This window comes from Cyprinodon tularosa, unplaced genomic scaffold (genome assembly GCF_016077235.1).
Source record: "Cyprinodon tularosa strain WSP-4 unplaced genomic scaffold, ASM1607723v1 ctg430, whole genome shotgun sequence".
NCBI lineage: Eukaryota > Metazoa > Chordata > Actinopteri > Cyprinodontiformes > Cyprinodontidae > Cyprinodon > Cyprinodon tularosa.
In genome coordinates this window covers 1440070-1454163 of record NW_024039153.1, presented here as the reverse complement: position 1 = coordinate 1454163, position 14094 = coordinate 1440070, and the positions used below count along the sequence as shown (strand labels likewise).

General features: G+C 36.8%; 1 protein-coding gene across 13 annotated transcripts in view; it reads left to right on the top strand.

Annotated features, from left to right (window-relative positions):
• dtnbb (dystrobrevin, beta b) overlaps window positions 1-14094 on the top strand; it is a 63030-nt gene that overhangs the window by 20807 nt on the left and 28129 nt on the right. For 10 of the 13 annotated variants that reach the window (XM_038299593.1, XM_038299595.1, XM_038299592.1 and 7 more), the window contains exon 11: window positions 10968-11042. The exons of the other annotated variants lie outside the window; for them this stretch is intronic. In XM_038299593.1, coding sequence (XP_038155521.1) covers window positions 10968-11042 — 75 coding nt within the window. The remainder of the gene's footprint in view (window positions 1-10967; window positions 11043-14094) is intronic. 13 annotated transcript variants of the gene reach the window in all.

The following is a 14094-nucleotide window of genomic DNA, read 5'->3' as shown; positions in this document are numbered from 1 at the left end:
ATTAAACTTCTTTACTCAAGTAAAAGTAACAAAGTACAGGCTTGTAAATTTACTTAAAGTATAAAAGTAAAAGTAGAAACCACTTTTTTCATGCCGTTGCCTACATTTTAAATGGATGTCTGCCAATAGGACTAGATCTCCGTTGTGTTCATTTTCAATCATCTCGTCGTCCATGCTACTATGCTAACGCCACCGCCACCAAGCTGCAATGATTTGCCGCGAATGAATCTGTCGATTCATCTTGTAGTGGTGCGTCAAATGCAACGTAGATTCCGATCCAATTAGTTTGAATTTGGTATTGATGACGTGAAAAATAATAACGGTAACTCCATTGAAATGATTCAAAACTAAAGTAACGAGCCAATTTTTTAAAATGTAAGGAGTAGAAAGTACAGATATTTGTTTAAAAATGTAAGGAGTATAAGTAAAAAATTGCCATAAAAATAAGTAGTAAAGTAAAGTTAAAATAGCAGAAAAATCTACTTGAGTACAGTAACGAAGTATTTGTATTTCATTATTTCCCATCTCTGCACATCAGTAATGCTAGAATAATTCTCACACCAAAGGCTGAAGAATAATCTGGCACTGATGACTGGGAGCAAGCCTTTCAAATAGAAACTGGAACAGGTGGATATAAAGAGTGGTAGTGAGAAACTCTGCTGAGCAAGGCAGGTGAATGGAAACAACCATTAAACCAGTCATCAGTGCCAAGATCATGACAGTTTCCAAGTTAATGACAAGAAATATAGACCTAAAAGCATATTTCTAAACCTGCAAAACCTTCAAAGAATGGTATTTGTTAATATACTATAGCCCACGAACAGCAGTTTGCAGAACTCTGGTCTTGAACATTTTACCAAACAGTATTGTGCGGGGCGGGAGTCTGTAATTGTCCGTATGCCTTGCCACATGCTCCTGGTGTTGCTGGCATCGTGGAAAAGATGCCAGCATCTGGATTTTCTGACTGTGGTTCCGCTTTACTAACCTGATGGCCATGGTTCAAGTTGTCTCTCGCTGTCCTCAGTGCCTGACTTGAAGGCTGAGTTCTGTGCTTTCTGCGTTTTTCAAACCTCCTCAGTCATCCAGGGTCATTGGATGATGATGTTATTTGTGGTGCTGATGGCTTCAATGCATGTGTTAATGTCGGCTGACATAGTCACGGCATACTCGTCAATATTGATCTTGTTCTGATATGTTGCTGCAGCTTTAAACATGTTCCAGTCAGATCGTTCAAAACAGTCCTGGCGGGCCTCCATGGCCCACTCAGGCCACACCCTCACCTACTTAGGCCCTGTAGGTTTTCCTCTGATCAGCAGGGGCCTGTATGCAGAAATAAGCATAACAGATAGGTGCCATTATAGCGCCACCATCTTGGTTGCACCAAAATCTATAATTTTGTTCAAAACTAAGTTCTATCTTGTTAAGTTAGTATTTAGTATCTCTTAACATATATAAATAATATTATACCTTGTTAAACAAAGAATGTTTTATGTGGTATTATAGTGTGACATTAATGATAGTGCTGTTTTCTATGGAGAAATAACGTTGCATCACTCCCAAATGTGTCTTATCATATAAAATATATCCTAAAATATGTCATAATTCAGTACCAAATTGTACTGAACTGCATTACAACGTACTCAAATTAATTGTACAGTTTCATACAAAACTTTTATTCTATATGTATTACTTTGCATCACACAAAATGTGTTGTGCCCTATTTTTTTAAAATGTATTATTATAATATGATATCTTATCTCCTCTAAAAAATTGTTAATTGAAACGCCTGAAATGCTACAATAATAATAATAATACAAATTATATCACATTAATAAACGGATATAGTGTTGTCGTGCTTGATTTTTGAGAGCATATGTACGTTTTTATAGAGTTAAAAAGAACAAAATAATAAAATTACATCATAGCTGGGAAAGAATTATCAAGAAACCTTTTTTAGCAGAAGTTAAAAACACTACTGATATGATTTCTTTCACAATTAAATAATGCTTTTCAGGCGAATATTAGATTTAGACTGTACATTACACTAGGACTTTGGATTTAAACTTTGTTCTGCTAATCAGTTTCTTACTAATTGTTCTACAACCACTTTATTTTGTAATCTAGAAAAATAAAACCAGCCAATTCTTTCTCCGATATTAAACTATAAGACTTGACATCGTTTAAAACAATAGCAACAAGGAGAGAGAGCTGGCTGTCAGAGAACAACTCTCTTTAATATTTGATGGGCAGTTTTAGAGAGTTGATGGATAGATGTATTCATTATCTTAATATCATTCGTGGTTCCAGGACCTTTTGATCCTACTGATTCCCTTACATAATAAGTTACAGTTTTTTTCCTAATCCCTACTGGTCCCGATTAAAGCAACTATAAATTCCAACACTAGCTCCATTCTTTGTCAAGTTGGATAGATGTTATCCTGATGAGGTGTCATTCAAGTCATATTATAAGTCACTGTCACATCCCAGGTGTGTGTATGTGTGTGTGAAAGCTGACAAAGCCTCTGTGAAAACAAATGGCAGAATGAGGCTACAGCGTCAGGTTTGATCAGGCCTCCCAAATCGAAGAGACACGAGCTCCCCTGCTGTCCAAACCCTCACAGCATTCTCTGAAAAAGTGCTACTGTTCTCCTGCTATTTTGAAGTAGGCTTTCTTACAGGCATCTGAAATGTAGTCTAACCCAAAACTGAGCGTCTACTTTCTCTTTGTTTGTTCAAACTGTCATGGAGATTCTTAAAGGCTGTGTGTTTGGAAAGGAGAGAAGATGTTGGCTTGGGAACCGCTGTTTGTCTGGAAAACTTTCTCTTACCCATAGATAAGCTCTGCTTCTGCCAAGAGGGACTTCATTGTCTTTACTTTAACTTTAAAGTTCCTGAAAAAAATTTTGTTTCACTATGAATTGTTTAGAAATTCATAAAAACTTTTAAAATACTTGCTTCCGCATTAGATTGATCTTATAAAAGTGAAGATATGAAGTACATTATGGGATTGTTCATCCTCAGATTTTCAGGATTGGTTTTTAGGATGGTGGTTCCTAAAGTTCTGCAGGTTAATACCAAGAACAAATAGTTTTTTAAGGTGTCTATCACCTTGATAAAACTTGAAACACAAAGTAATCTCTTATAAGAACTACTAAAACTGTCACATTTGCATTGCACAATTATTCACAAAGACACCAATTATGATGAAGTTGGCAATGAGCCACAAATGATCTGTGTGAAACACGTAATAAGAATGTAAAATATATGCAAAACCTTTTATTTGAACCACTGTAATGTTTTGTATTTTGTTCAATCAAGAACCTGAAAACTCAATGACTATTTGAATGCAGACTGATTTTGCCTAGTCTTGAATTTCTATTCTGAAGACCTAGCTGCATTCTTTGTACTTGAAAAGACGTTTCCTACACTGCAAAAGATTGAAATCTAAATATATCCTCTTTTCCTAAAATAAGTTATTTTTGTCTAGAATTTAGGAGGAAAGTGAGACACAGTTTGCCAATGGAACAAGAAAATCTACATTCAAAATCAGAGAGAAAAAATTATATTTATGTGCATATTATTTAAAGCTACAGTGTGTAATAATTACAGGGATATACAGTCAGAAATGTAATATATTATACATAACTATGTTATTTATCATCATCTACGAGCTCAGCCTCTTAACCTTAATATTTGCGTTGCCTTAGAATTCGTTATTTATAATTACATAGGAGCGGGTCTCGCAGCCATGGAGGCTGACATCTTTGCTCTACGGCAGCGCAGAGCCAACAAACTAGCGATTGCGAGATCGCCCATTACGCTCGAAAGTAACTACGGCAAGTTGAGAGAGATGAACTGAGACGGTACTGAACAATAGATGGCAGTATTATGCCTGAGAATACTATCTGTAAAATTATCTATGTAAACAAACCTCATCACTTGAGAAGGTAGGTGATGCGGACGTCGTGGAAGACATTTTGTCCCGTAACGCTCGCCGTACTGTTGGGGGGGGAGAAGCGGTGGGGGAGAGATGTTCATGTTGCTGCGGTCTGCAGTCTGACCGCTAGATGTCGCTAAAAATTACACACTGTAGCTTTAATTATCTTATTTTAAGAGTAAAATTCTTATTTCATTGGCAAATAATCTTTTTTTACATACTCAATTTAGGGCAAAAAACACTTAATTTAAGAAATTTGTACTTATTTCTAGATAGTTTTTGCAGTGTAGCATAATACTACTGTCACAGAAATACACTCATACACTTCGAAAACAATCTAGAAATTATTCAACAATTCTTAAATTAAGTCTATTTACTAAATTTGAGTAGGTAAATAAGATGAGTATATGTAGTCTTAAAATTAGATAATCAGATAATATTCAAAAAAAACATTTTTAAATTAAAAACAATCCATTGGACTAGGTTTCCAATTTTGAAGACGTTTTGCTTCCCATCCAGGAAGCTTTTTCAATTAAAAATGTCAGGAATAGTTTGAGGTTTTGTTCTGTAGCCCATCAAAGCCTTGTTTTTGTTTTGAACACATGCAAATCGGAACAGACAAAGGGGTCCACCCATTTGAATGGGGGTCGTTTGGCTTTTTATTATTTTAAATATAATTTGTCTTGTCCCATTGGCAGAGTGTCTCACTTACCTCCTCAATTAAAGAAAAAAAAAATCATTTTTTTTTTTCAATTTTTTGTCGTGTATTTTTACTGAGGTGGTTCTTTACAAACTTCAGAATTTCCCTGAAAATATGTGATGTTTTGGCATCTCCCTGTCCGGTTCAGTCTTTGTGTAGAGAAGCAAACATCTTGTATGTGAGACAATCTTCTCAGCAGTGTAAAAAACTAAATTAGAATCTTGTAAGTTGTCATACTTTTTTTTATTTTATTTTTTTTATATGCTGGCTATTTTAGATTTTACGGGAAATGCTTTACTGTAACGGCATATTATGTTGTGAGCTATCTACTGTATGTCCATACGTGGTTGCTTATCATCAGCTTGAAATTTGAAACTCCAAACTTGATGGTGAGTCGTGTGTTTGCATGCGGTGTGGTCTTTGACAGCCATCTTAGATTTAGTCTTACTCTTAGTCCTCAAGAAGAAAACTATTATTAGTCTTAGTCACATTTTAGTCAAGATGATATATGTGATAGTTTAAGTCGGTTGTAGTTGACTAAAACTTAAAAAGTTTTAGTCTAGTTTTAGTCAGCTTTATGTTACAAAAAAGTTAACATTTACAATTTCGAATAATAACCAGATTCTTTACCAGACTGACAGCTCTTGCTTAAATACTACAATAGCTGGGTATAGAATGCTGCCATGCAGTTCATCATTGCTGTTGCGCAGAAATTTATCAAATTCAAATAAACTTTTTTATAAATTAATGCACTACTTTATAAAATATTGTCTCACAAAAGCTGTGAAAATAGAAGATCTAGTTCAACACATCATATTGGTTAATAAAGCAGACAGAAAAGCTAACAAAATGTACAAGAAAGGAATGGTTTTAGACATACACGGTTTCCATCATAAAGCAAACACTTACTGATCTACTATGCATTATGCATTAAAAACAGATCAATAAAATCTTCATGCTCTAAAAAAGCAAAGAACAAAAAAATTCTTCTTTCTACTTGATTTTATTTCGGAGAATTTGCCCCTTAGTTACTGCTGCTCAGGGGTCAAAGTAGATTTAAATTTACAGGATATAAAAACAAATACAGAGAGAACCTACATAATTGCCATGTAATGCCATGGCAGTCCAGACCTAAATTGAATGAATATGCAAACAAAAATATTGAAATGTTAAAAGGGAACAGAGAATGTATTAATGACAATACAAGGAAATCATATTTAAATAGATAGAAACGAGAACTATGAGAAAGAAATATTCAACGATCTTTGTACATTTCCATCGGGCTCTATATGCAAAAAATAAACAGTATGTTATGAAATATATTCTTTGGATTTAATACAAGTATTCCTTTTGGTAGAATTTAAAGAATGGTCTAATCACCTCTTGTGAGCTGGAAGAAATAAAATCTTAAAAGTTAGACAAAGGGTTTTTTTTTATTACGCTTGGCAGAGGATGATCTGCCACATGGTTTATTAAGTAGGGAGAGCAGGAAGAGCCATGTTGCTGAGGCGAACCATCAGTGTGGAGTGTAAAGCGCAGACTCTGAGCTATACACGCGGAAAGACGTATTTCTGCACAAGGACATCTGGAGTTCAACGCACAGTAATGGATTATTCCGGGTTATTTTTTTCCCTTGCCGCTACTGCCATGATCCATCTGTGGCCATGCAGAATGTGTCCTGTTGCATGCAAGGTGGGCTGCGGGACCAAACAACCTGCGGTAGTGCGGCTGATACTGCTTAGCTTGTCTAACAGATAACGGCACAATGATGCATTTTTAAATGTCTGACCAACCACCTGCTAATTTTTATTTAGTCTCTTCTCTTTGACAAAAATTCAAACCCATGACTAGTCATGTTTTCATGATATAAGATCCACGTTTAGCTCGTCAGTTTTCATTATCGTCATGAAAAACTGGAGCCTCAATTAAATAGTTGATGAAAACAACACTGATTGCATGAAGTTAAACAGATGTGCCCCCACCAGCATGCAGAGAGCTGATAGTAATATGTTGCAACCTCTTAAGTACAACATTTGACACACTCTAAAAGCAGATAAAACAAATACATTTTATCAGTCTGGTTGGTAGCTATGTGTCCAACCAATTGGTAGTTTTTTTAATCGTTCTATGCTGGTAAAAGAGGAAACAAATAGAAATTAAAGCAACTTTGACTCCTACTCCTTCATCCATTGCCAATATTAAGGGTCTTCGAATTTAAAACTACTAAATGCTAATCTTTCAACCAAGGTTAAGGCCAAGATTACCATGCTGTATATAACGAATTAATAAAAATAATTAGGAGGTTTTATTTCAGACAATTTTAAACAACAATAAATAAATCAACCAAATACACACAAAAGAGACTAGGTAACATCAAACCAAACACCAATTTCCAAACTGACTAAATTCACCTGAACATAAATAGAAACAAAACTCTCCACCAAATAAACCTGTCGGTATTTACAGCCAGAGAAATGACATTGATTAAATTAAATTGTCTGAAAAGGAGTATGAAGAAGTAAAATAAATTTTTCATACCCCCTCTCCCTCTAATTGCACTTAAATTAACTCAAAGTAGAGTAACCTTCCAGTCAAAGTTGTTTTTTTTATCTGATATTTACCCTCACACAAAAATATATATACATATTTACACAAATATATATATATATATATATATATATATATATATATATATATATATATATATATATATATATATATATATATATATATATATATATATATATATATATATATATATATATATATATAAATATATACATCTACATACATAACATGTAAACGAAAATAAACATACCTACACAAACACATTAGGCCAAACTCCACCTTTACACCCTTGTACACCAGCACTCAGATTACTGCGACCCCCCAAAACCCCCAATCATCAGTGCCACAGCCCAACACCAAAGACTCATATACTGTACATAATCATAACTATTACACACTGCATTTGACTACGGTCAGTCATATTAGTAAACCACCTTTTACAATTTTTATTGGTTGATAGAAAATCAATGGCTTGGTCACTTTCTGACCAATATATTGGTTAATATAACCATAATTGGTTTAACCAACTATATTAGTTATTTTTCCAACCAATCTATTATAGAGTGCAAAAGCTGGATGAAAATATGGGAGGGAGATCAGGAAAAGAGCAAAAATAGAGAACAGTCTGTGAGCTGTAGTGCTGCTTACCTGCTTGCTTTACCGCTGACAAAGCAAGCAGGAATATCTGCCTATCTCTCTCATATCTATTGGTGCTTTATTCAATCAATCTATTTGCAATCACTTCTTTCACTGTATAAAAACATGTTTAATAATGCTTGTTCTTTGGTGTTTCTTCTTGATCCAAAAGCATCCTGTCAATACCGCCACTGCTTTGGAAGACCTAAATCATTTTACAAGGCCAAAAAAACAGAAAACAGCTGGAAAAACAATCTTGAAATAAATAAAAAGTTCCTTAAATTAAGTATATATACCCTTAATTTGAGTAGGTAAATGAGATAGTTTGCCAATGGAATGAGTATTTTTTTCTCTTAAAATAAGATAGTTAGATAATATGAACTTTAAATAAGACAACGCAATTGTGTTTTCTAATTTTAGGTGTAAATTGTCTTGTTCCATTGGCAAAATTTCAGTTTTACCTCCTCTATCAAGGAACAAATGCACTTAATTTAATAAATAATTACTCATCTAGATTTTGATTTTTTCCAGTGAGTGAAAACAGGTGCATGGCACTGAGTGCGTCCTCTACGATGACAGAGTTTTGACATTCGTTGATTCTGAGTTTTCTGTGTCTGCATCCAAAAATAGATTTAATACTCCACCCACTGTCTGGTTGTTTCTTGGAGTGGACCCCAATGCACATGGGCAGGCAGGAGAAAGAAACAACAGGGAATGGAAAACGCATCATAACAAAAACAACAAAAACTTACAAGCAGGCTTGAGGTGAATGAGGCATAGATTACAGGTGGAAAACAGGCATGGACAAAGGCATGAAACATAAAAAAAACTGTAAAAACCAGCGAGGAACAAAGAGAGCTGAAGAGTATGGATAGTTTAACACACAGGTGTAAACAGGGAAGTTAATTGGCATAACACAGGTGGACTTAATGATGTTGGTTCCATAATTGCAGAGGCTGAGAGAGGGCACTAAAACATGAATGGAACTGAACAAGCATACGGACACATTTTCTTACTAAAGGAAAAATCATCTTCCAGATGAAACAGAACTAGAAACGCAGCATGAATAGAATATATGAATAAGTAACAAACTAAACCCAAAGAAATAAACTAATAAAGCAGCAAATAGAGAACATAAACAATAAAGATTTAGGCCAAGACCCTAATCTTTAAAACTAAAACCAAACAACTGCAGAAACACTCAAAGTTCTCCACTGCAGAGAAGATACTAACAGCTTCTAACCTTTTCACAGTCATAGCTAAAATATTCTGACCTATTCCTCTAATTTACCGTCTCCCGCTATGCTGTGAAAAGTATCATATTGTCATTCATGAGAAGCAGGCATTAGCACATTGCAGGCTTTGATCCTTTAGTGCCTGATTGTTGACCTCTGAGACACTGAATAAATGTCTGGACTGGATGTCCTGAATTGGCTAAATACAACAGACCTGCAGGCTCCCATCCAGGTGAAATGGAACACATATGAAATTGTTCCTAATTTAGAAACAAGTGCAAATATAACCCCTTTTTTATTGGGCACTGCTGTTACATATGAGTTGCATTAATAGAATAAAAAAAGACTGAAGATTATTTTTAGAAGGCTTGAGCTGAGGAGCTTTGATTTACGTAACCCGCTGAAGGTAAAAGGGAGGAGTTAAGATATGTAAATGCAAATATAGCCCCAACCACTGATTAACATTTATTACCCATTTTTAAATTAGAAAAATGTTACTTGGACATTTTGGACTGTTTTGGGAACAAACAGCACCCTCCCTTCCCTTTGGATGTGGTGAGGTGAAAAGACAGAGTCGGAACAGAGCCTGAGAGGGGAAAAAGGAGCATGAGTGAGACAGAAAATCTACGTCGTCATAAAGTCATGTGACTGCCGAGTTTCCTTGGAGACAGCAGCAGTGTAGTACATTGAGATGCTCGCCTGCTCAGTTGAGGACAGATTAGGCATCTGGCAGCAGCAGCAGCGGTTGGATGTGTTTTGCTACCGAGGCAGGTGCTCTGTCTTCTCACAGGGGTAAGTCTCACCTCCTATACCTTGTCCTCTACCTCCAGCTCATCATAAAGAAAGTCTGGCAGTGAGATGACAAATAAACCTTTTTCATAGGAATTTGATGCATGTTGCATATTAAGGAGGACATAGATGGCATGTGAAATCTTTAGAACTAATACTTTTTCTTTTGCTCTCCTAATGAAAAAATAATAAAAAGTTGTAGCAAATGGTTTTAGCAGATGACTTAGATCTGCTTTTTGCATATAATTCTGCCTGGAGGTAAATGCATAATCTTATTTAATGTTATTAAGTTTTGAAAAAAAGAGTATAGAACCTCTCGGGGTATTTATGCGCAGATATTATAGTTGTTAATTTAAAGGAAAAAGCTTTTTATTAAGGTTTTGTTTTACAAGTACCGTACATCAATGCAAATTTTTTGCTATTAATAAAAACAGTATTCTGTGGACAAGAGTAGTCTCATCTAACTATCTAAGCGGTGCAACCTGCTCCACAGCGCTTTGTCCTCTATGTTATAACAAGAGAAAACAAAATAGGATCAATGCTGATAACTACAGAGAACTGCAAGATTCAGATTCAGTGGATTCAAGTACAGAGATGAGTCTTTATGAGCGGCTGCTGTTTTCTGGGGAATGTTTTGATCCGTAATGAGACTCTGTGGTGTAAGGGCTTGGGTCCTGATGAGTCTCGCCATCCAGACACCATATGGGTCGTATTGCTTTGTTGACTCTCCCAAATTACATCCCAGAAAGTCACCTTGCCTTGCTTTTATTTTTATAAACTCAAGGTTTAATTACAGTTCTTCTTAGTTATTGTTTCTCTTGCACTTGTTAATTAGGGTTGTGATAATTTGCTGCAAACCTTTGAAAGCTGTTTGCAGTAAAGTTGACTATATCATAGCAGTTACAACACGCTCCATTTTTTTTTGTATGCATTCATAAATCTCTTCCTGCCCCTCCTTACTTCTTAGATACAATTGGAGTTGGAAGAGCTGATTTATGATTAATAATAAAAATGCAAATTGTCTTCCCTTCCATTCCCTGTGTCAAGCACCACAGACCTTGCAGTATACCATTAAGAACCTTTTAACTTTGTCTTGTTTTAGTCAGCAAAACCCAGCGACCAACAATATGAACAACACAATGCTCATGTCCTCTGGGGCACCCACTCCAACCAAAAGGTAAGCAAATAGAGTCTGGTATCTATTAAAATTCGTTACTTCAATTCTTTTCCATAACAGCTCAGCATGGGCTCAATGTACCTATTAAGGTATCCTGATGTTTAAAAGATTCAATACTTCATATACATTGTATTGTCTAACTTTCTCATAATCGTATTAATGAAATGCCAGAGAAAGCTTTCTCCAAGCATAATCCTGCCCCAAATATTCATCTGCATGAAGAAGGCGGATCAACTTTTTTTCATAACTGAATGAACTAAAAGCCAAACAACGTTAAATATTAAAGTACAGATGACAAGCTGAGTACAGGCTGGTTACCCAAACATGTACAGTATCTTAGACACTATCTATAACTAGACTATTAACCCTAAATGTATTTTATCTGATAGAGCAACACAAATCAGTCCATTATTGAGGAGTGGAAAGGAAAATTTAATTGTTTTCAAAATCTTCTGCAGTATTAATCTGAAAAATGTGACATGATTTTGTATTCAGTCACCCTGCCTCTAATTTTCCTTAAGAAACATCTTTCAAACCATCAGTATTTGGACAGCACTTCATTCGTAATTTGATCCACCAGTGTGCAGCTTAATTTCAGAGTAAATGCAGCTTTCTGTGAAAGACCACAGAGTGTGCAGTGAGATCAGGAAGTTTCCTAATAAATAACATCCCAAGCTTTTTCTGCATCTCACATAGATTGATGACACCTATAGAGAGTCTGGAGGAGCTGCTGATATCCACTGTTTAAAGGTACACTATGCAACCGGTGTTGATTTTCCAGCGAGGCTCCCCCCAGAGGGCGAAAGTAAAAGTGCACTGGCGTAAATATGCACAGCTGTTCTCCTGGTTTCTCCGTCAAGCCAGGCGCGGTTGTTTTGAGCTTAGCAGACAGGCGAACGCAACGAATGACTAAGCATCTGACGCGCTGCAAACGCGCTGCTGCTCGAGATGGAAAAATTGAATTTTTGCTGCTCGACGCGCCACGTCAACCAATCAGAGAAGCTGATCTGGGAGCTGGCAGGGAGAAAGACACAGCGCTGATGATCAGAGCGCTGTGATCACTCCTCTTAAACAGTTTATTGACGCCTAAATTAACTTAAAATGCAGAAATCTGCCGGCAGGATATGTTCGCTTTTATTATTCTGCTGCCTGCAGTTTGGATTATTTAGATGAAAAACACCTACCAGCCGCCGCGGTGAACCGTGAGGAGGCGACCCGGCCAGAGACTGCTGATGAAGGGATTCCTACTGTCGGCGCACCGCTGGGATCTGGGGGTCTGAGCGGCTCCGACAGAAAAAATATTGTAAGGCAGGATGATAATCTGAATGAACTGGCTGCACTGATTACGTTTTCAGGTGGATTTTCTCACTTAAAAACATATTAAAACTACTTTATTCCCACTGATAATAAAGCAATACAGCAAATATAGCTGCAAGGCAGAGAAAGGATAGTGAAGCTCCGCCCAACGCGCGTCAGACACACTTTTGCACCGCGCAGCCAGAGCAGCAAAGCTGCTTCAGCCGCGCGTCAGAACTAACTGGTACAAGCAGCAAAAAGGAAGCAGCAGACGCGATTTTGCTGATTTTGCTGCGTCCGGTGTGAAAGCAGCACTGCACAAAGATCGCCACCGTGCTAGCAAAGAGCATGCTTTTAACTGGGGGGTGTAGCAGTTCTCGCCGTAAAGCAAGACCGACTCTCGGGAGACTTCTGAGCCTGTGGGTGCGGGTCGGTGCTCCTGCAATTGCAAGTGCGGTATTTCCCCCACAGACCACCAGGGCGGCCGAGAATACCTTTGTTCAACCTGAAATGACTCATTTAATCATCCAAAACGTTATGGAACACATTAATTAACTGAAAAATGTTGCATAGTGTGCCTTTAAAGGGTTGAAGCTGTTGTCAGGAAGACTATCAGTCATGCACACCATAAATCCACCCATATACGAAAGAATGGGAAGAAAATGTTGATAGAAAACTTTTAGAATTTGAGTTTACAGTTTGTCAAAAAAGTTAAGAATACCTTTGAGGAAGTGTATACTTCCTATATATGTCATACCTTTTAAAGAACAGACATAAAAGTTTACTACTACTTCTATGCCAAAATCACATTAATCAATGCTTTAAATATAGCTTTAAATGTTGATGTAAAACCATTTTTTTTTTATCATGGTTACAGCCAATCCCTTTATAATCGCTCCTGGATTACGCCTGTGCATTGATTATCTCTGAATACCAGAAAGGAAGAACAGCAACATCACACATATTCCTGCCTCCGAGCAGCATGACCTTCTGGGTGTATTTTTAGTAGAAAATATGCTTTGCTGTCACAGTGAATATGCGATCACTCCAATCTGAAAGGATGACATGACAAAGAGATTATTATGGAACTGTAGCCTGGTCATGTAGCTGTCAGCAGGCAGAGGGTGGCTTTAAAAGCAGCCTGATTGCCCTCTCATTTCAGCCCATCTCATGTTAGGGCCAGTTCTGGCATTATTATTTACTCACAGCGGTAATGAAGCACTGTTGTTATGAATCCAGTGATGGAGAGCACTCAGAGGGAGCTGTAATGTATACACCCTTTCCTGCTGGTCTGTGCCTAGTAGCTTTTCCCTTTTGTGTACCGTATCGCTCCATCACATCTTTCCAGCAATTTGTGCTCCCAAGATCAGAGCGCTCAGAGACTCGGGAGCTCCTGCAGTGCATTAGTCAAGACGACTTTGTCAGAAACTCAGGGAGACCGTGAATGACGGGTTTGAATGTCTTATTCTCCCTTGTGCGCCACTAGGCAGAGTTATGAGTCTTCAACAAGGACTTTGTCAGCTGAAGGGCAGTAGGAAAAATTGTGAAGTTGGGGAAAGGACCCAGCTGTGTGCAAAAGGAATCAATCAATCGATTTAAAATATGTATTCTCACTCAACCTATAAAGTCTTCTGACTCTGATGCTCAAACTAATCAATTTTGTAGATATTGAGAGGACAAGAAATAGAATAAAAGATTACTTTTTGCTGTGTAGTGACAGTTTTAGGTCTTGAAGGCAATGGATGGCATCATGTTG